The sequence below is a fragment of the Papilio machaon genome, chromosome 22 (assembly GCF_912999745.1).
Source record: "Papilio machaon chromosome 22, ilPapMach1.1, whole genome shotgun sequence".
In the NCBI taxonomy this organism is placed as follows: Eukaryota; Metazoa; Arthropoda; class Insecta; order Lepidoptera; family Papilionidae; genus Papilio; species Papilio machaon.
Window position 1 is genome coordinate 3,156,137 of NC_060007.1, and position 24,766 is coordinate 3,180,902.

Consider the following 24,766-nt stretch of genomic DNA (forward strand, 5'->3'; position numbering starts at 1 on the left):
TCGATTCAACGATTCGACTGCGTAACGAATTATGCCTATTGCAATACTATTACATTGCAAAAGAGCATTTTCTGTCTACGGTTTCCCGCCTTCATCATTTGAAATTGGAATGCAGCGTTAAGCGCAGCCCGGTGATTGGCTCATACAATATTCAGGGCGGCCAATCGCAGCGCGCCTGTGTCGCCAGTGCATCAAAAATTCTATCTGAATATACCGCCAGTGTGGCGAGCACTAAAAATGATAATGCCCTAACATGGACAGCCATACAATTTGAAATGAAGAATTCATGCAATATACTCCGCGTTTACATTTCGTATGTATTTTTATCGATAGCACTGAATTGGACAGAACCGGTCCATTTTATTTATTGAGGTGATATTCATAGTACGTTTATGACGCGATTCTTGCAGAACGATTTTTTATTACGACTCGTGCAACTGGTCTACTCGAACGTACGGTGAAGTGAATTTAGATGAACATGAGAAAAAAATTAAAACGAATTTTATTTATAATCGTTAAGATTTTAATTTAAAAATTATTATAATTTGCAATTTCTTTTACAATTCATTTTTAAAAGGATCCTCCATGTTTGTCAGTTTTCCCTAGCAAAACATCGTGAATAAACCTTTCAATTTTCGAACGTCAAAGCGGGTTTTCTTTCTGACCTTAACCTGATTTAAAATGCTATCAGTGGGCCCCCGGGTCGGTGCTTCAGTCCTGTCGCGGCCTCAATAAAAACGCAAAGACATGACGGACGACGGCGGCGACTGCCTTTTAAAATAATAATGAGTGCATTGTTGCTGGAAAGAATAGTATGGATATGACAAGCGAAATTTTCTTTGCGAATTTTCTTTAATCTGAATCTTAAAGCTAAATGCAATTGTGTTTTTGCTACATTATTTCGAAAAGGAAAAGGAAATTATAAATCTGTCGTTTGCCACAGTTACTATCTGTAGCCATTATCAGTTTTTGAAACACTTACGGGACATTGCACCTGACACCATATTATAACATTTTTAAATTATATTCCTACAGTATGTTTTAGATTTTTTAGGTGAGTATAAAAACAAGTATGAATGAAGACAGCCAATGACAGTAACAATAGCTTTTTATTTAGAGTCGAAAAAATATGAAGTCGTATCCACACTAATCGAGAAGACCTCTCGCGAGGGGCAAACAAGATGAATAACCCTAGCGAGTTACCGTTGCGTCGCCGGCGTTAAGGGATTTTTTATTGTTGGCCACAAATTGTGTCGGCGCGCGGCAGCCCTCGCTCTTACATACTTTATACTGTATGATGGCCCACGCTACCTCATGTCATGGCCCACGCTACGTCTGTAAAGTATGCGTGCACTTGACTTGACTAGTCATTCTTATGCATCGACATATCATTAAACATGTAAGTGTCTCAAATGTTTTGGGCTAAATAAAAATCGTAAATGTTTATCGCTGTTGTCTTATATTTTCGAATTTAGTTCCTCTCTATTGATATAAAAAAAATAACAGGTGACTAGTGTGCACCGATGGGGAACACCGAACAAATCTATATAATGGTAAGGAAAAATAATAAAAAGAAATCGTAAAATATTTAGATTTTATCGTATATAAGAGCTTGTTTTCTGTGATCGTTTTCAATATTACAAAAGGTACAGTATTAAATCATTATGTCATTATTAATTAACTTGGTATGAACGTAAAAAGCTAATTTAAAATAAAATTATGCAAGCGAAATCAATCTCTCCTATCCGATTAATTGTCAATTTTCTCGACCGAGGAAAAAAATACATAATTATCTTTCCTCAGAGCTCAAAGAAGCCTTGTCTGAGAATAATACATCTTGCAATTATTTTCTCATTTACTTCCTTCTTAGTTGTGAGCCATCAAAGGAACGATTAGAATATTGATCGAAATGAGGGGACGGTGATGAAAAAAATCAAAGTACAGTCAATTGCCAATATAAAATGAACTTTCATAAGGACATGTTTCGAGAAATACAACGTCAGGTGGGCCCGATGCCTTCGATATTGGATCGGAGTTGATTTTTTCTACTTCTTTACTTTAAAAGACATCGAAGTTTCGATAACAGGGAAATTTGAAAGCGAAACGAACTTCGCCGTGTTCATTGGACGATACAGGATGTTTGATAACTTTTGTAATTTTAACGATGGTTACGAAAATAGAACTTTTGATGGCACGAATTGCTATAAAATTATTTTCCATAATTTCATCTCTAGTGTCAGATATGACTTTAGATTTGAGATTTATATTTATTTTTCAAGTACGAGGAATGTTGAATATGATTATCTAAAATCATTTGTTTAATTTTATGTCCTGATAATTGTGCGAATTAAAAAAATCTTTCTTACGGGCTACCTACCAGGATACTCTTGGTTTTAAAAGTCGATAGTAATTCCATTTTACATAATATATTGTTTAACATTAAAAATCGACTTTAAAATTCTGCATACGTGTTAAATGCAAACGATAACAAACTTTGTAATATCATGTCTTACCCCTTCTTGTATTTGCGTACAAGTAAATCAGACTGTATAATGTCAAAATTCAACACGCCAGTCGCCCCTGTCGACATCCATTTTAATGACGTCACCCCTGCGCCCTGCGCCCTGCGCCCTGCGCCCGCTAGACGCAACCCTTGAGAGATTTGCTTGTATTCACGATGCGTGCCACTTGCCTTTTGTTTTCCATCACGTTATAAGCAGGTACTTTGTTTACAACAAGTTACTTTATTTATACTAATAAAAATGTTATTTACGAAATATAATTTAGTCAATTATTGGGAATTACTAATTTATTATGTAATATAATAATGTAGAAGGCAACCATTTTAGTAGAAATTCGGAATAAATGGAAATATGAACGGTAGTAATGACTTTCTAAAGTTTAGACTATAATATACCAATCACTGTCTTAGAAAACTTACGATAAATGGTCCTGAAACCTTACCTACCTATTAATATTTCTTATCAAAGTGTAAGCTTGTTTAAAAAAATCTTAACTAGGTTATCACTGTCTGTCAATTTAGTAATAGATAGTCGTGTTATTACGTAGTACATTTGTAAGTTTTACTATAACTTTATGAACTATTTACTACAATAATAGACATAGTATTCGATCATATACTTTAAAAAGTTGTACACTTTAAAACCGTAAAGGGAATTAACTAAAGCGAAGGTAAGTGCAGCGGTGATCCGTGAATCGGAATAATCGAATCGATTTTATCGAAACATCGAGCGATAGTGGATTGCTCTATTAGTCACCCCTGTAAGGGGCTGATGAAGTTACAGTTAATGTATTGTTTTAGTGGAGAGGATAACCTTTTTACTCTATCCCTTTTATTTCCCTCATTCGTACAAATACGGCGTGACAATTGTTACTCTACTACACTGTAAAACCATTGCAATATTTTTTTTTGTGAGAACAAAAAGTGTTACTAAAAACTAAATGTGTTCTTAGCTTTCTTTTAACACAGATAAAAATATAGAGGATAAAAGGAAAAACAATGCGACTTCAGTAATTTACTCATTAAATTAAACGTAGAAATTGTTCGCCGGACTAACAACCGTTTTTCGACAGTTACTTAGAGACAGCTAACGACTCTGAAAGCGGATGTAAGTCGTACTTTTGGTTTTTGCTAAAAAAAATAATAATAATTGAAGAACAGTTATCCAGCTATAACCAGATTTTTAAATTTTAATTGTTACTGATTCATTTGAAATTCTAGTTAAAAGAAGCACTTTTAGACGAAGCAAAATGAAACTGGACAGTATGTGAGAATAGAAAGACAGGTGCGTCTATTTAACTGAAGACGGTAAATTATTAGTGGCGTTCCAGTGAGCAGGAAAATAAACTACCCACGCTCCCTCAGGCAAGCGCGACTTAAAAGAGACAGCCCTACGTACTTCGTGCTAACATTTACTGTAGGTTGACTTATCGTGTTATATTTATATATCTTAGGTAATAAGTAATTTTAAAAACCTCTATTGACTTAACGACTTATGACAATTTTATATTTCTGTCTACCTCATTAAGGCAATTTTTGTAATGAAGGTTTATTTATAAGTATACATTTAGAAGTAGAGCTCGTTTTTCGAACTGTTCTTAATTACAAAGTTAATTATATGATACATCCACATTGTGAGGCACAAAAAATTATTATGCTAATGAAGAAATAAGATAAAATTATGACATGAATAACATTTAATTAGCTCTCATTATGTTTGGTACAAAACTGGTCGATGCCCTTTACATTGACAGGTGAAAGCAGAGAAATGATGTTTGTCTCCACAGGACATTTAAGTGGAGTAAAATATGAAAGTGACCGGTGCGATTTATTTCGATTTTACAGTTTGAACTGATTTAAATTATCTAGACTGAGTAAAATTAAGTGGAAATAATTATATTTCAGACGAAAAAAAAAATTACGGCTGTGGTCAGAGTTAAAGGTAATTTAAAGTTGCCTGAAGCGATTTTACGTTGAAGAAATTAATAATCGATATATGTTTACCCGACTAAAAGTAAATGTATATGTCCGCTGAATTGTGACTTCCTTTAGTTGTAATTAACTAAAGGAAGTAGGGTAATATCTGATTTGCAGTCAATCGAGTTAGTATTTTAAATTCTTTATTTCTTATATAATCTAATACACGAGCTGGAGTCACAAAAGTAATACTAAAAGCAAGTTGTAAATGATAAGTCGGTGTGTTTAACCTAAGAAGTAGAGATATAAGTTATATGACAGCGTCTTAGAAGAGCCGAGTCGCAAGTCCGGGCGCTGCATTAATAATTCAGTCCAACTTCCGATGCATTTGTCTGTGGCGCTGCACAAACTGCTGCGGGAATATCTTATGACGTCTCACTACAAGTTTATATGTCAAACAATATGATACTTATGTGAGGTAAACTATATTTAAATTTGAATATAGAGGATTACATCAGTAGAGCTACGCCTAGGAAAAGATAAATGATAGATGACGATGAAAGTGTAAAAAGCATATTGCCTAATTAGATTGACATCTAGGGCTGCTTTTAATAATAATTATTATATTTAATTAAATAAATTAATAATAATTACAAAATAGCATTTTTAAATTTAAATACGTCCTTTATACTTATTCTATTTTTTAATTTAACATTCGTCAGTGAAATTTTATTATAATTACGGATGATATGATTTTAGTTACTATTATTTCGTATTTATATTTAGTTAACCAAAATATGTCCAAAACACCCTGTAATTTCAGGTAATTCCGACTACAAAGAGCTAGTTTGTTGTGATATAAGGGTATTATAGTTGAAGGGTGTAACAGCCTCCTTTGTCGGGTTTACAACCTGTTCACCGCTGCCTCAGAACGGGGTCGCCATGAATTATTTAACAAGAGTCATGGACAGCGCGTAGTGTAATTTCGCTTGGCAATTTCACTCTGTATTTGTGCATTCACTGAGGTTTCTTTTGCAAATTTGCGATATTTAACAGTTTTTTTTTAAATCTAAGTAAGGGTGATAGGTATTTTGATAATGTTTTGTTAAATGTGGTTCAATTATCACTTTTCGTATTCAAATACTTAAAATACAATAGCATAAATTTATTTACATTTAGTTAAATTGTCTTTTATGAGGATTATAAATTATATAAAACCAGAGTTACGGGTGAAAAAAAAAACATGAAAATTGAATGATATCCTATAAACCACGATGGTTGTTTAACTTAAGTGATAATGTACGAAATCAACACTCAAAATAAAATAGATACAAAACACATAAAAGATTTTTTCAAACTCTATAGTACAATATTGAATAGAAGCATACTGAAAACATTCTTGTAATATGCTGATCCTTTTTCCAATTATTTCCAACTAAAAATGACGTGCATTTTTGAGCTGAGCAATCCATAAGCAAATTATCGTTAATGCAAAATCCTCATTCAAAATCCAGCAACCGTCGCTTCCAGCCGTCGTATTTGTGCATATGCACAACACGGAAATAATTTAAAAAGCCCTTTAAATCATATCCGTGCGTGCGTTAATCGAAAATACTGGAAAACATTTGAACAAAAATCAGTTTCAGCGAACAACCATTGATATGTACAATGGCATTGATAAATCCCTCACAGCCCCTACTCGAAGGCAATACACGCGGTTAGATACCGTCTCTATTCAACCCAATCCACTAAATCCCAATTAGTGGTCGACACGTGTTAATAGAACAAAGAGACACCCACTATAACATTTCTCACACGACGTATCTAAAGCCTTCTATGAAATAACATGTAACGTAGGAATTAGCACTCCGAACGTTGAAAAGTAGTGAACTGTATATTACCCTTACTTACAATGGATTTAATTTAGTTATAACTGTGACATAATTAGTTGGTTAATCTTAAAACTTACCACAGAGCTTTTACAAATAATAAGTCAGTTTATCTTAATATATATAAATCTCGTGTCACAATGTTTGTCCTCAATGGACTCCTACACCACTTGACCGATTATAATAAAATTCGCACACCATCTGCAGTTCGATCCAACTTGAGAGATAGGATAGTTTAAATCTCAAATTTTAGTCGCAATTTTAATTTATTGCTAATTATTTGTCTGTTATTATTTGACAGTCACAATTATCTGTTAACTCCAAATGATTCTAACAGATGTCGATACCTTTCGACTGGGTTGAGTAAGTAATCAATAGATGGCGCTGCTATGGTAAATCTACGAACGTGTCATATAAGCTTATTAACTGCGCGCGGACGGAGTCGCGGGCGACAGTTATTGTATTTCCTTAATTTAAAGATTTTTTCTGAAAATAATATAAACATTATATTGGTTTAGTAGTTTTAGTAAGGTAGTTTTAGTAAGGCGATCGACGTTCTCTTCAGTAGTTAGTCGTAGTGCTATCTGGAATCTCAGAAGTACGTATAATTTTTCCGCTATCGTCTAAAATACGATTATGACTTGTTTACATTATGCCAGTAAAAAAGGACAGTAGCGTTGGCCTGTCCTGGACTGTTTTGGCTCACCAGTTAGTGTTTATGTTATGCCAGTTATATGCCAGCGCTGACTTTGAGTGCTACTGTCTTACTGTACTGATTTAATGTAACCCAGTCATTACATATAGTATTCACTTGTTTCTCACTTTTCATTCTTTCCAATGTACTTATATTGAACAGTATTTGTGCATTTTTGTAGCAATATTAAACATCCTTTATTTTAAAGCAGTGCATATTTTCCAGCAGTATGTACAAGATTGTCTCTTGTTGCAGCGAGCGAAGAGGCGTGCTGGAGTCTGCAGCACTGCAGGCGCTTGCGGGGGACAGTGTGCTTGAGAAGGAGCGCCAGCTGTCCGAGATGATTCTGCAGCTGCAGATGGTGCGGGAACAGCTGTTAGCGCAGCAGGAACATGCTAAGGTTAGTAACCATGATGACGTAACTTGCAGTTTATTATGTCGTATATAAAAGCATATAGTCTGTCAGATGTAAAAATACTACAAAAATAAAATTATTGTTTGTACCAGGGTCGTTTTACATTTATCAATTCTTTAAATTGTTGTGGTTATATTGGATAGAAATAGCAATTTAACATTTTAACAGCATAAAAATTGAAAATATGGACAAAACAAGAATTGAAACGCCACTTCACGTTTTTAAAACTTTCTTTCCTACAAAGAAGGTGACTTTATTGGAATTCTAATTTACATCGTACCCAGACTTGTTTTGTTGTTCACCCTTTCTGTAAATTAGGTTTGTTTCGCACCGCTACTGTTAGAAAAAGTACACTCTACCCTCTGAAGAGTTGAAAGGGAGATTACAATTCATCTTAAAATTAGATTTAAGTCACTGCGTGGACATCAGCACATAAACTGCAATAAAAATTTGTATCAAGCTAAGACAACTTCAGTGTGTGAAATTATCTATTATTACTGTATTATTTGTAACCCTTTCGTAATGACAATCTCTAAAAGTAAACAGCGTAGTTATCAATCTTTGATTAAAATTTAGAATACGAAGTCTATCGTAGTTATTTCATACAACAACTGACATTTCCTGTTAATGAAGTGTCTAATACGAGTATTAATTAAATTCTGTATTACGAGTATAATTATCGGATTGTCACAGTCATTATCTGTTTAATTAAAATAATTAAAACAATCCTAACTATCTGTTGTTGTAATAAAATATACAATTATATCTGATTCGATAATAAAAGTGTTTGTTTGTACATCGGACGTGCAATCTGTGTATAATTTGACTGGCGCGGCACAATGGGCTGTCGGTCTTTCATCTCGAATCAATTTTCATGTTGAATACTGCGCGGTAGGCTGCGCTAGGGCGCCGGTTGCAACAAAGACACTCTCATACTAATGAATCAGCGATAAAAACTCGAACAACACTCGATCACATGCCCTATGTTAGGGTTGCCACTTCACAGTTATCATTTGCTTTTTTTTTTGTTTATTGATTTCCAAATATAAACTCTGATTCTATAAAAATAAACCAATCTAAAAATATTACTCCAAAAAATTGTGAAGTTCACGTAACGTTTGTCATTAACCAACATCGGTCCGATATTTCTTATTAAAATGGTAAAGAAGTCAAAATCGTGCAAAATTAATGTAAAATAAGTTCTATTTCCTAAGTTTAATGTGTGTAGTATTTTAAATTTACCTAAGAAAATCTTCCTACTAGTGATACGAGATTTAAATTAAAAAAAAGCTTTATATGTCTATAATTTATGACAATAGATTATGAAGGTGTACTTTTAAGTTGTTTGTGGCGTTTGCAGTAGAATGTAGCGACATCCCTGCGATTGTTGACGGTGCAGATTGAAGAGGCCTGCCGCTATAGATGCGCTGCAAATGGGAGCGGCTAATGGCGGACTCACGTTCGCATTCGCGCGCTTTTTTTCAAATACAGAACGTCCCTTTGTTGACTTCCGGATCCATTCGGTATAGGAGTAGTCTATCGACTGCTACGATTTTATATTTTTCTTTTTTCTTGTTGTCAGACGTTGTTTGTCGTAGGCCGGCGGCTTTAGCAAATGAAAAATGCATTATTCGAGTTTTTTCTAGAAAATATGTGTTGAAGATTGTTTCTAACGCAAGTAATTATTAGAGGACATGTGTTAGTCTATACATCACTAAAGGCCCTATTTAAAGATAGACTTAAATCATTTGCATTTGTATAACAGACAGTCAACAATAAGCATGATATGAATTGAGCAATATTCAAGCCATACGGATAATGTTAATCCGTCTGGAAGAGCACTCATTCGAATTAAATATCAGAACGCGAAATGGAGAGCAGTGTTGATAACTACGTGAAACACCCCACATTGTAACATCTCTCCCCGTCACTCCCCCCAGACAACCAGACAAACGGAAATATGAAAATGAAACGTCGAAACGGAAAAACGCATCAAACGTCCGCACTCGACGGCAGCCGGACAAAAAATGAACACAAACGCCGGTTAATTCGCAAAAAGCCCGTTTGATGTCGCTAATTGACAATCAGCCGGGGGACGCGTCTCATTGGTCCGCTTCCGCGTTCCATTTTTAAAAATTAAAGACAAATAAATTACCGGGGTGGGCATTTTTGCTTTGTTTTTGATGTGACACGATAGGCAGGCACTCGTTACGCTATAATGCAGCCAGCATAGGCGGAAAATTCACGTATAACTATAACTAATAATTTTTTGCAATATTTTAAACACGAGAATATTTATAGATTTAGTGGAAATTCTAATTCTGACGTTTTATAGAATGTCTTTAGATTGAAATGGAGTGTAAAATTCAAAAATTTCAGATCAAATCGAAGCCAGGTAACTTTATTCGTTAGTCTTTGCCTGAAATCATCAAATTCAATTATAATTAATTAAACGTACATAAAATCGTAAATAGAGTCAGTTACTCGTGACCTCATTATATTATGAACACATGATTTGTTAAACGTAACATAAATTTTAATTCTTAATTGACACTTCTTAAAAAAACATCAAAAAATTACGTGCAATATTATAATCGTTGTAACGAATTTCTATATTCACTTGAATATCTTTTAAACGATAAAATACTCTGGCGTCGCTCGTTGCGTTCTAACAGCGTGTTCCAGAACACGTAGCCCGTTTTAAATCGTCCGGCAGTGTACATGTGTCGACAAGCTCCGCCACCTTTTAAAAAAATCCTCTCATATGAAAAAAATATGTATTTCCCGACGTTCAAGGGTTACCGGTGTCAGACCAATTAGTTGCTGAAAGAAATCTGAAGGACCGACGGACATGGTGACAACGTTTTTTATATAACTTTATTAAAATAAAGTTAAAATCTTTCAAAGAATATTAAAAAGTTACGGCAATGAGTGACACTCTGATGTGTCGTGGAGGTGAGTTTCGTTAAAGCTTTCGTATTAACGCCATGTGATGTTGCCTCAAATATAGATAATTTTTTTTTCAACTTATAAATATGGTAGCGACACACGCTATTTTTTTTTTGCAATAAAACATTTACGTATTTTATTTATCTATACTAACATCATAAAGGGGAAGGATTTGATTGTTTGTTTCCATTGAATAGGCTCCGATACTACTGAACCGATTTGAAAAATTCTTTCACTATTGGGAAGCTACACTATCCGGGTGAATTTCTTTTTATTCCACGCGGATGAAGTCGCGGACATTTGCTAGTTGTATTGTATTTTGAAATCGTTTCTAATTTACAAAATAAAGTAATAATAGGCAAATAATAGGCAAAATAAAGTATTAATAGTCGATAAACAAGTTTGTTATGTAATTACAATTACTACTGAACAGGCGCAACAGTCAAACTAATTTTGTATCTAAAATCTGTAATTTTTGTTATGAAAATCTCTTGTCAAAGCTGACGCCTACGAAGTCCGTCGCCAATCCACTTTCTATTTATTCCACAGCTCTGTTTATACCTAAACCTCTACCCATTGTTTTCCCAATGATGTAGACCGAATCAAATTATTGGCCGCATACCTTCACATGTCATGGCACGGCACTATAAACCTTATTGCTTCACATTTGTATGTAAGCTCGGTGAAATTCCAACGCAATACTTTACTAGGGCAGTACAATAGAAATGGTGGGGATAACAATTGTCTATTGTGCGATGCCTATCTCTTTTGCGCATCGCTCGTCGGCGTCTTTGTTAGAAAGGGACACGCGTATATTTCTATTGCACTCAGACACAATGATCGGTGGAAATGGGCAACGCCTTTGTCGTTTGAAATTTTCCAAAGCTCCGTCCCATTTCGTGCCGTTTTCATTTTATAAGTCACGTATAACTGCGCATGTCTAGTACTGGCTTTACGTAATGTCTAGGTACATAGAAACATATAATTTCCACATGTAATATAAAAATATATAGGTACAGTTTAATCATATTTGTAGTCAATCAAATTATCTATTTATTAAATTTTAGTAGTTTTTGACTTTAGAAAAACGTATACATACAAAATTTACCTTTTCATAATCGTAGGTACTTAATTTATAAATGCGAAAATTTGGTTGTTCGAATGGATATTTGTTAGAAGGTATCTCTAGAACAGCAGAACGGATCTCGTTGAAATTTAGTATAGATGTTGAAAATTGTCTGGAAGAACACGTATGCTACTAATTCATTTTTTTTATTCCTGGCGGATTGATTCGCGAACAAAAGCTATTAATAGTAAAATTAGAATAAAATTCAAAATAAACCTTGAGTATTAATTAAATTTGTTCAAAATACGTAAATGGTCACTTGAAATACGTGAATAGCAGGCAAGTGATCCATGGTACTTACTAAAGATAGTGGCTGCCAATCAAAGCTAGGCTTTGAATGCCTAATAGTGCTGTCAGTGCTCTAATCGCAGTCCAGCAGCCGAGACTTAATTGCTTTAATGTATTGATGCGTTCACATTCATATACAATATAGAAACAATTTATACACTTGACATTTGGATTAATTCAACTTATAGGCGGATAGAAACAAGAGTCACTTATTTCTACACTAACTTTTGCTCGCGACTCCGTCCTCGCGGTATTATAAAAATATTAGTAGACCATGTTTACTTCTGGGCTATGTTCTACATCTATCCCAAATTTCAGAGCGATACATGTAGCCGTCTGGAGATACCAAACATCTAAACTTTCGCCTTTATAATATTAGTAAGGTTGTATCTAATTCTAAGGTATTTTATTAAGTATGCGATGTAAAAAAGAGGTTTCTCACTCTGTACTTTGTCTATTAGCGTAATATAATTTGCAAATATTTCAACCTGGAATTAATCACGATGAAAAAAATAATGATAAAATTTTCCACTTAAGTATTCTAGATTCGAGATTGACAAATATTTTCCTCTACAAGTAATCGAACATTATAGAAATATTTATTTGATCTATTAACGCGGATAGATTCGTATTCCTAGTGAAAATTTTTGTACCGACGGGCTCATGTCGCTATTTATAACGCACATCTGTTCGCACTCGCCACCTGCGCTCGCGGACACCCAAATCTCATTTCATTCTATACTTAATCGGTCACGGTCAATAACTCCACTCTTATTATTTAACTAACGACCGAGGATTTCGTAATTGCAGGACATTTTTTAAACCAAACAAATGAAGCGAGAAATTTGCACGCATTTGTTTCGGATGAAAAAAGATTGCATGTAGCTGAGTTGCGTATGCTAAGATGGGTGTGTGGTGTGACAAGAAAAGTTAAGAATGAGTATATTAGAGGATGTTTGAAAGTAGCGCCAGATATCGTGAAATTGAGGAGCAGAAATTAGCGTGGTTTGTCATGTTTTGCGGAGGGATGCTGATCATATAAACAAAAAAGTAATGAGATTGAATGTGGATGACTATAAAGGTAGAGGAAGACCAAAAAAAGTATGGATGGATTGTGTGAAAGAGGATATGCGTAAGAAGGGGGTAAATTCAGATATGACGGCTGATAGAGATGTATGAAGGAGTAGTACATACTGTGCCGACCCTCAATAGAGATAAGGGCAGGTTGATGATGATCATTGTAAAATTACATCCACAATCGCTGCTCACACGTCTAGTATGAGGTCTGAGTGTTATATAATGAATGACAAAAAAACGCACTATTCCCTAGGCATTACTGAATGAAATGATGAGAATGATTCTAGAAGAAACTAATGTTATAAAGAGGTAAGATTTGTAATTTTACTATTTTTTAGATTTTAAAAGTCTTTTACCTTTAGTACGCTACATTATCACTGAGTAACATAGACTATAATTTATTACTATAAAAAACAACTCGCGGACGACGCCGTGGATAAAAGCTACAACGAAATAAAATTGTATTTTACGTATTTAACTAACTGTACTATATCTAGTTTATAACGAACATTCAAGTTGATGACACCTAGTAAATACTATGCACATTTCCAGTCCACAAGTCATATCTATAACGGTCAGACCTTAGTTCGGAATGATCTTCTTGCACTTACATGATTTCACCTTTGTAGCAGAAGCTACTTAATGGCCACATTAATCTATCACTGGCTATCAAGAATCGAGATTGTGATTCGAGAAAAAATTGCAAATACGACGTAGCTTGCTGCTTTTATACGACGTACTTGAGATAGGAATGCATACGAAGCATAACTTGCATCACAATTTTATCAATACCACCTTTGTATGGTATCGTAAGGTAGCTAACGTGGTAGGTATGCACTTAGTACTCATGTGGTATACTTTTTCATAATTTGTAGTTATCACCTTTTAAGTAAAAGTGCATCTAATATAAAAATCTATCTTTGTAAGGATTATGTTTTAGTTATACCGTACTACATTAATGTTACTATTTAGGGGTAACGTAATTTAAATTGTACCTATATTAGGTTTTATGTAATTTATGTTAAAGTATAACCTTCTCTAATAATAAGTACCCTGATCCGAGATTTAATTCCTACTTTTAAATAAGCTATCTCACGCGACCCAATTAGTTGTAGCAAGATCTTAACCCTATCAAGAGATGCATATGTTTTTATATGATTCATAAACTTTCAGAATTAAGATTAAAATTAACAAAAAGTTTCTTTGTTTTATTGTTTAGTAAATAAATAAACATTGGTACGCCAATAGCATTTTAATATCGCATTAATTTATGCTTTCCAGAAAACAAAAAATTCTTTGGCAAATTTTGTTAATCGTTTTCGGTGGCTATATTGCCAAATATAAAACACTTTTAATGTCAATTAATTTACATTCATCAAACTCTAATATGCATTTGCAGATTTTAATTAAATATATTATTATTCGTATTTATTATAAAGACTTGTTCAATGGCTTGCATTTTGTACGAATTCATTCTAATACAAGTGAACGTCTGAAAGAAAAACCTTTGAGAAAATCATATTTTCTGCCTCTTTCTGAAAGTCGAGAGGGTATATAAAGGGTGGTGGGAGGTGTTTCATAATTAAATAGTGTACGCTTAGTTACACGAAGAAGTCGTAAAAGTTGTTGTGAGCAAAATTGTAAATCGTGTTCTGCTGAGGGCTGACATTATGAGGATCATTACTAATTTACAAGTTTGTCGCATTATTCTTCTGTCGCTGTTAATTAAGAGTGAAATGTTACATTCAAAGGAATGAATACCGTCGTGAGTTTTTATTCTTCTTTTAGACTTGCTTCAATTCAATTCGAGCTACTGCTGCCAATTGAAAATACAATAATAATCTTTATTTTATGTTTCCTTTTATAAATCAAATAAACCTTACATTTGTACTTACAAACGATAATTTTATATGATTAGTGTAAACTCTAAATTAAAATTAATATTTGTAATAAAAGTTGAAAATTGAATTAGAATGAAAACTCAGATGTTCTCGTCAAGGGTGCGGTGCGTTCGACAAAAATCAAAATGAAAAGCAAATTAACCTTTCAATACAAACGAAACTCATTTACCGATACAAAACAAGCGAGCGGCCAATAGAGTTCTGAAATCGGAAAATAGGAACGTGCCGAATGAAAGGAAGCCTGAAACCGGTGCCGAATCAACACTGAAACACGCCGCTTTGTCAGTGCCATTCAGCCGGAGGCGCACAAATGCTTTTCTTGGGGCCTCTTTCACAGTTTTCTATAGAGGCAATAAAGGTTCCCACGGACACAATGCGCTGAAGGCAAGGAGTGATGAAAAGTTGGGAATGTGGGCCGCGCTCCCGAGTCGCTTTAGAGATGTGACTCTTTCTATTTCGCATATCGATGTTTCTAGTAATGAATTATGGAACAATAATGTTTCTTAAAAATGTTTCATAATGTTAAATAACGAAAGTAATAAATGTAGTATTAAATTAACTTTATTAAATATTTATAACATACATGTATTAAAAATGTCCTCCTATTAACCTACAATAAATCCTTTTATTAAAAATGTATAAAGGTAAAATAAATCATTTAAATACTGCATTAACATTCTCTGACAAGATTTTAAGAAATAGAAAATGCTATCTAACTTCTCGTCATTATCTTTTACAGAACTGTTGTTCTCATTAAAAATGGTAATAGCATATTGTGTGATTATAAAATTACAATCGACAATAAATAAAATAATTTAAATATCGATAGACATTTCAAGTCCGCCCTAAACCCGAGTCTGGTTATACCCGTCACTTTCCAATTATTTTTGCGGGCTTTCTTCGCTACAGTCCGCGATGAATGCGGAACAGAATAGCGCCTGGTTTTAAGGAATTACCCGCTTTGTCCGCGAGTAAATGAGAGAACCGCTTAGTTTTTCCTTTTCTAGCAACTTGCGGTTAATTTATTTAATAAGTTGTTGCTGAATAGACCTCCGCGAGCAACGAGTGCCGGGATGAATCGGATTTTCCATTTTCTTTTTTTTTATATTTCCACACACAAAAGAGTCTTGTGTTTTCGGTTTTAAAATATAAATAAGACATGCTTTCTTTTTACGACAGCTTTTATCCGGTGAAATCTTATTTTGAAAATTAGCAGCGCTAAGGTGAACTCCGTTTACATTTTATATTTGAATTTTCTTGAAAAGGTTGTTTTTTATTTGTTTGTAAAAAGGGCAAGCAAGAAAGGAGGTTTTATATTAAGGTAACATGGGTAATTCCCAGTATTACATGCTAGCAAATTCAATGTTTGAATACGAACTTTGAATATGATTTACTTATAAGCATAAATAAATATGAGTTTAGTGTATTTAAATTTCAAGTATATTTTAAATAATTCCAAAACAATATTATGTTTAAATCTAGCAAAAATATTTGCAGTGAATGTAAAACAACAATCCAGCTTTAAATTTGTTGATATTTGAAGTCTTTGGGTACAGTAATGTATAACCATTTTATGAATTCATACAGTCCTTTGACCTGTATCTCCGAATTTGGTGATATACCACTAAAGCCAGCTTTGTCGTGACTTGCAGGAACATAACTGTAATATTCTTTTTGTGCTTTATTGTGAAACGAACAGAAATTTTCACCATTGTAGCCAATTAACGTGGTTCAAACGTAAAGAATGAACAACATGCCGCTTGATAGCTAAGGGTCGTTACACACTAGAAATTTTCATCGTATATTTTTTATTTTTTATAAATTAATTGCGTTGAGTAGCTACACAAGTAATTCGATTTTACTAAAATATGCGTGTTCTCAAAAAAGGGGTTCATAATAGTTGATATGATATACAACTGGTATTTCACTATAAGGTATTGTTGTATGTGAGTAATGATAGCAGCTCCATCTATCGGTTGAAAAAGAAATCCTGCGAGCAATGATGATTGTCAACAATGAAATCAGAATAAGAAAAATTCTCCCATAAATTCAGATTGCATATGTGTTCGCAGCTAGATTGGTCGCTAGTGTGTGAGTGTCTTTAGGCATCCGAAACTTGAATTCATCAAAATAATGCGTGGAACGTGATCTCGTGCGAAGTCTCGGGATGAGCGTTTATTTCGTGATGCGTTTGACGTGGAGCGTTTCAACGTACGGTAGTTGCGACGTTCAGGTTTCTTTAAAAAAAAAACTTTTATTAATTGCCCATCCATTGTTGGGTGGCCGGCGGTGCGCTTGTGTTTACGAGAATGTGGGAACGATTTTCTGCAGTCCTATGAGATTATTTTAAATATTCAGCTTATACTGTTGAGTCGAGTTATTTATTTCGTATTTTTTTTTATTTCATTTTTACGTCGTTCTTAAGCCGTAACAGCCACACATGTCGGATGAATTTTCTTCAATACCACTAAGCTCATTTGTTTCGTGTTTTTTTTATGCTGTTTTTTTACTCCTATTTTTGCAGACAGTAACTTGTTTCGGTTATAATCGACCTAATGACCATAACTTTTGTTATAGTTGTGGATATTACGATTATCCTTTAAAATATATTGAATAAGAAAGGTCACTATATCCACCAAAAGATTTTAATCATATCATGCTAAAATAAGGCCGCGGGCACGAAATTAGCGACGGGCGGGCGGAGTAAACAAAAGTACTACTTTGTTTCCGCAAGTTTCGAGGACGTTGCTGTATTGTGCCATACCTTTGATTATATCGCCCCGCTCCGCCAGTCGCGCCGCCCCGCTAGTCGCAAATTCCGTGCCCGCGGTCTAATCGCTTAAAAAATTCAGATTAAAGAAAAGAAAATCGTTTCTTCGAATAAATGCCAAATTGGCCGAATTTCACTTGTGTACAAATAAATCCAACTTATTGTAAATATTGCATTCGTGTTAATTTATTGTCTGTCAGTTATTGAACCGCGACTTGCAACTTGCGCGAGATTCACTTGATCTTAAGAGTCATGTGTTTCATTCGTCATATATTTTATTAGTCATGTTTCCTGAATGTTTCGAATTTATTTCACTTTGATATGACAATTACAACATGAATTACGTTTACGATGTGGTTTATTTTAATTTTTATTGCATACTTGTGATATTTAATGAGTATCTGTGCATTATTGCCATTGTTACCATTTCAGTTTAGAAACTTATTTTCATAATCATCTCTCTCGTAATATATGCAAGTATGTGCTTAGTACCTAATATTGAAGAACCTAATCAAGGTCAAACAATAAGAGCCTACACATGAAAAACTTAGCCATAGTTTCAATTAAATTTTATCTCATACCTACTCAAACGTAACACGCAGATATTACATGTGACCAGAAATCATGATTATTGAATTATTATGTTTATTATGCGGCTGGCAACATACCTACCATCTTAATTAAATATAAAAGTACCTAATAAAAAACATTATCTTTACAACCACGTTGACTTAAAACACGTGATTAACTTAACAGTGTTTAACTGTTTTTTGGAGTAATTAAAATCTGTATTACAAAAAAAAAAAAAAACCAGATACAAAATATTGTTCAAGAAACAATAGAAATAATTTCGGGAGAAAAATTAAATTACAATGTCATATTTCTTTCAAATGCAACATCTTCCCGGATATAATAAATTTGTCAATACCTTTTCGTGACAAAGGAAAGCGGTCGATTTTGTCGTTGACTGTCCAAAGTAGGAACGTGACGAAATAAGAAAATATTTTACTAATTTTTGTACCGTTAAAAAATATATAAACTTTTGTTGAGAATTATGTGTACGTTCTTCAATAATAATTTCATATTAAATATTTTCGTTAACTCTTTTAAATACATTGTTTTTTTTTATTCTGCTCCCTATAAATATATGTATAGTTCTGCCAGAAAGTTTGAATGGTACTAAACGTATTGAATAAAACCGCGGTTCGCATTTCACTTGTACCACACTGCAGACATTAGGCCAGTGGGCCGTGAATCAGTCATCAGCGGTCACGGGAATTCTGCAATATATTTCTAATTCTAACCATTAGTATAATAGACATCGGTCGCTGCAACTGCTCACCTCCTATTATTTAGAGCTTTATTTTATTGCGCGTTTAGATTTGAGCTTTTATATTGAACTCAGTAAGTAGGTGTATTAAATGTTGGCTGATTGATTGATATATACATTTTTTTGGAAAACGTTTATTAATGTATAAAATTTGTAGTTGTATTTTTTGACATGTGTTATCCTTTTGGATAGTTTTGTCCCTATTTATACTACTTGCCACAAGCAGAGTCAAGCGGTCATTAACGGAGCCACTTACTGTACTTTTAGTACAAAAAATCTAGACTAAGCGTCTGTTTACGTAATCATTAAAAGGTTCTAAGTCCGATTTATCATGAAGCTTTTAGTTGTTTATGCAAAGCAATTAGCATCGACTGTCTATATCACGGGGGCGAAGTGGTCTAGCTGATTGTCAACTCAACGATTAAATGACGCTATATTGAATGTTATTGAAAACTTGTTAAGCTTGAGGGCATATTGTTGAGATTTTTTTTTCAAAATTTCCCTTGCATTATTACACTCACGTGGTGTCGGTGCATAAGGTTTTATCATCTTTAATGTTTTGGCTTAATTTTAACGACCGGTCGCCTGTCTGTTAGCCATACTTGGGAGCGAGGTTAAATATTTATGAATTAAATAATTGTTGAGAAAAAATGTTCTGCATATTAAAACAAAAACTAATATAATTTGTCTTAAAAGTATGTACGTAAGGTGCAGGTTACCTTAATATTATACCATCTATTCCTCATCAAAAATATAACAAATTATAAATTTCTCGCAGAATTTTTTTGCATTCTGTTCTGGACAGATTTATGAACAGACGTCTAGTCTATTGTGGCTAAACATTTTATTATTGTCTACCGTATGTTTCATATTTTAAAGTCGAGTCGTTGTGGATTGTAAATGTTTAATACCAACTTCTAACGTCCTCTTATTAAAATTTACAGCTTTTTGTAAATCTCTTGTCTTTGGTTTTATTTATGTACAAAGCATATTATGTTGTATTATTATTTTAGTAATAAACTGTTCTATAATAGTGTTTATTTTCAGAAACAACTTTATTATTTACATATACAATGTTTTTAAGTAGGTATATCATGTAATAAAATGCTACAAGTTTTTTCTCATGGTAACATTATTTATCACGAGAAAAAAACAATGTTTATTCCTCTTCCATTAAATGTTATAAAAATGAATCTACTTTAGTGCTAATGTTTATTTATTTATTACATAAGCAGTAGTTTTAGATGTATTTAATAATCTCCCGTCCTTCGGTAAACATATACCCTATTTAAATAATTCACAATAGAAACTATATTTGACAAACACCAGAAATCCACCAGGATACTAGTCTAGTGTCCAGACATGTCTTGTCGCTGTCATGTTCGTCGCCAAATGTTATTTCTAAAATGAAACAAAGGTGTCAAGTCCAGTTTTTAAGTTGCCAATACCTATATCACAAGATTATTAAGCAATAGGAACCAAACTTGCCAAGAAAACTGATACGAAAGTATAAAATGAATTAACAATTCTATAAACACAAAATAAAACGTCCACGTCGGTCCATATAAAGAAAAATAGCTAAGATAGCTTGTTACTTAACGAAATAGAAGAAGACATGAAAGTAGTGGCTCCAGTTACAAACTTTGTTTACTGTTATCTTTACAGAGAGACTTTATCTGATCGATCGTCGGTCCATTTTCTTATAACAACATTTTTATTGGACGGTCCTTTTTATTTATAAATGGATGTTTGTAGTAAAAACTTTCGTTTAAATAATAAAAGTTATTTCTTTGTATCAAAGATACGATTGAACATGACATTAATTTGTTTTTTATGTTTTTAAAAAAAAAACAAAAATGATTTTTTTTGGATTGCAAGTATTATGCAAGTATGGCCCATTGTTACCTCCTATATCTAATAAATTTAAAATCAAGTTTATTATAATTTTGTTACAACATGAAATGAAAAAACGTGGTCATGTCTTAATGTCAAAATGACAAACACACATCGATTTTGCATAAATATCTAATTATAATGTATTTATTGCCACATAAAAATGTTGGCTCAGTAGGGTAAGGAAACATTTTAATAAATTCTAACATTTTTTTTATGTTTTGTGCCAAAATATTATCGATAATACCTATAATATTAATGTTTCCTTTATTGCACAATGACGTCCGTTACTTTATTGTTGATGACGTCAGAGATACTAATAAAAATATATGTCGCATTAAAATCAGGAAATAGTTTGCCCTATATATTATATTGAAGGTCTCAGGATATAAACAGAATTTTAAAACTGGCAATAACCACCAAACTCTATTATTTAATTCATTATTCATATAATGTTTTTATTACAGAAGGAAAACATTATCAATCAAGAAAATGTAACGATATCTAATCTAATTGATAAATGAAAATTAAACGGATTAATATTAATTTTTATTCTAATTTTGAGTTTTGTTGACATTTTAATGGATTAAGGCGCGTATTTAACTTTTCATCTTTTAAAGTTTGGTCTCAGTTGTAGCATTATTCTATGAGGCAATAAACGTATACAAAAACATCTTTGTATATAAAAAATATCAAGTTAACTAGTTCAGATTGAAACTGTCTCAAGTCATTGCGAAGCTTTCTTGATTTGATGTGTCGATGAGACAATCGATTTCCGGTGTCGACAGCGCGCGAGGCAGTGACAAGGTAAACAGCCACGAACAGAGGTTACATTGTAAACGAGCCACGCGAGGTGCTTCTTTGATCTCGCCGAATCACATTATAGGGTTGTCACTTGTCATATTTTTGTACTTAATACTTTTATTCAGAAGTGGTAATATTAAGTAGCTAGTCTTGCTTTGACCAAATAATTACTACCTCTTAACATCTGGTATCGCCTTCAATTGCTAGTTTACAACTCAATGAAAAAGAAATCCGATTTAATTCTGTATATCGTTCTATTTTTAAATTGAATTTTGTAATGTGTTTAAGATTGTGGAATAAAATTGACAATATGCAGTTAGCTTTGGTTTTAACATTTATGATATTTTCTATGACACGTTTTAATTTAATTTATTTTTAATCATTTCCATAACTTACTTGCTAATAGCATTAGCTTCACAATTAAGATGATAATATACCATTATAACATTAGCTTACACAATTTCTTAAATCTTTAAATTAAATAACTTATTTGAATAAGACTATAATATTAGGCTTACGTGATAGAGATAGCATTTAAAAACGTTATGCTTAAGTATTTTAATTACAAAATGATGTATAAAAATATATTAAGTGTACCCATTACACGCCGGGGGCATATAAATATGTAAATTCAAATATCATTAGTGTAATTCAATTCGTTTTCGATTCTCTATAATATATATTGTCATAAATATTACTACGCATGCGCAATAACATAAGAATCTAGTGGAATGAGGCGCCCGCCCATAACCGTCTCACCTCCCCGCTAACGCCCATGTTTCTACAATGAGCGAAGCGAACAAAGCTTTTCTTTGTTTTGTACTCTCTTTAAATTGACGATGTAAAAACATTTTTTTCACTGAAGTATATGATGTTTCTGTACACGTTTTTTTTTTTTAAATACAGATCTTGGTAATATAAAGAGAAATCATTGACAATTATTTGATTTGAAATTTTTTCACACTTAAAACTTTTATCAGTGAGTAACCGTAAGAGTAACTGTTGCTTTTTTGAATTAATTTTCGAAATAAATTGGTCGATTCATTTTTATCGATATCTCAGTTGATCGAAGCAAGAACAGCCCTTAATAATACAGAGTAACGTAGATCAGAGTTTACATTGCCATCATTCAAATGTATGAAGTCCGCTATTTACGTTTGACCAGAGCACTCATTACGGATTGTTATTGGAATAATAAAGAGGGAGATACGTATCCGTCTAGATGTGAGATCGTAACGCGTTTCCGAGTATTCCCTTCCAATTGCGAAACGCTATCGCTTTATTCCCCGCAACGATTCCGCGAACTGACACTTTTGTTGTTGTTTATTACTCTATGTTTATCTGTACTAGTTTTGAGTGAAGTCAGATCATTTGATGGAATGTTTAGAAATTGGTGAAGATTTTTTCTTTCTTCTTTAAATATCCTCAAATAATTTTATTTGCTTATATTTTGTGAGTGGATTATCAGAGATGTGTTATTTTAAATACTTTAAATTTTAATCAGACTTGTGTATGAAATGTTACATATTCAACGTTTGTTTGTTAGATATTTATCAAATTTTTGTTAAATCTAATTTTCATATATACACTTTTTATATTACGAGTATATGGCAATACGAGAGATACGAGATGGCAAAAGAGCAAGCGGTCACATGAACTGGCCGATATGGCGAAGCGACTGCTGTCATTTATATCCGCAAATGTAGATGCGTTAAAATTCCGCTTCCCTTTCACAACCTTTTTATTAAAAAAGGTAATAAGAGAAAGAGGACTAAAATTAGGCCTCTGGCACCCACACTCATCAGACGTAATGCGGAATTCCTTCCACTTCACGCCGGTCTTTTGTGTGGTAGTTACACGTAGTATTGCACCGGTCGAGCCAGCCCATTTGACCGGTGCTGCCAACTAATGTGGCTGTCGCTGGCGTCTACCACTGTCATGTACCTATTTCTTCTTAATAATAATCACGTTTTTAGGTTTGGTTTTTGTGGTATAGGTTATAGATATAAGAGGATGAAAGGGTAATGACAATTCATGTTTTATTGAAACTTTACTGGTTTTCCATACAAGAAACTTTTGTGTGATAACATAAATAAATAAATGCTTTATTGTAACCCTCATTGACACGATTATGTGACAACCTTGGTCCCGAACTAGGGCTGAGCCCTGTTTTTCCAGAGCCAATCCTTTCTCCATACCATTAATTCGATTTTACATTTAGTGAACATGAGATTAAAAACTAAATTAAAAATAAAGTAATGTTTTCTACAATACATTTTTTTAATACAATTGAAAATAACAGACCGGTAAATTGTAGTTATTACTTTGAAACATGTTCATGATAACTTGTCCATAAAAAGTTAAAGCTAATCAAATCACTTTTAATGTCGTTATTAAAACAGCAAAAAAATTAACACGCGAAATGAGTAATAAAATTTTATTATTCGAGTTGCGAACACAGTTTTCCATGTCACCCAAATAGGTGTTGCCACAAATCCGTCTGTAGATCGTCTCTTTATAACTGATGTCGTCGGCTTTCATTTTGTGACGGTTACAAGTGATAATGTGTAGAAACGGAGGACGGTTAGCGCCGCGACATTCGCACGTCTCTATACCAGCTCGTTTAATTTGTCAATGATGTATCAAAAAAAAGAATTTGGCATATATCTCGTGATTTATATAGCTGAGAATTCAACAAGATTGTTTTATAACGCTAAAGTAAATGTGTTAACGCATTAATAAAGACGTTGTGGAACAACTATTTTAAAGTATATTTTTCGATATATCAGCAATATTATTTGTGTTTTATTCCCATACTAGCTGTCGCCCGCGACTTCGCCCGCATGGAATAAAAAAAACTTATTCGTAGCCTGTGTTCTTTCAGACTAAGTTCTACATCTATGCCAAATTTCAGCGAGATAAATGCAGCCGTTCTGGAGATACCAAACATCCTTCCATCTGTATTACATTATATTATATATTACTAGCTGTCGCCCGCGACACCGTCCGCGCGGAGTTAAAAAAAAGAAATGAAAAATAGATGTTGGCCGATTCTCAGACCTACTGAATATGCTCACAAAATTTCATGAGAATCGGTCAAGCCGTTTCGGAGGAGTATGGCAACGAAAACTATGACACGAGAATTTTATATATTAGATTAAGAAATTAGGATTAAGACTAATGTGTCGATGT

The 24,766-nt window shown here is 33.3% G+C and overlaps 1 protein-coding gene across 2 annotated transcripts in view; it reads left to right on the forward strand.

Annotated features, from left to right (window-relative positions):
* The window catches only part of LOC106711116 (transcription factor SOX-6), a 217,483-nt gene that overhangs the window by 157,450 nt on the left and 35,267 nt on the right, over positions 1–24,766 (forward strand). For both annotated transcript variants that reach the window (XM_045683505.1, XM_014503346.2), the window contains one exon: positions 7,277–7,421. In XM_045683505.1, the coding sequence (XP_045539461.1) occupies positions 7,277–7,421 (145 nt within the window). The remainder of the gene's footprint in view (positions 1–7,276; positions 7,422–24,766) is intronic.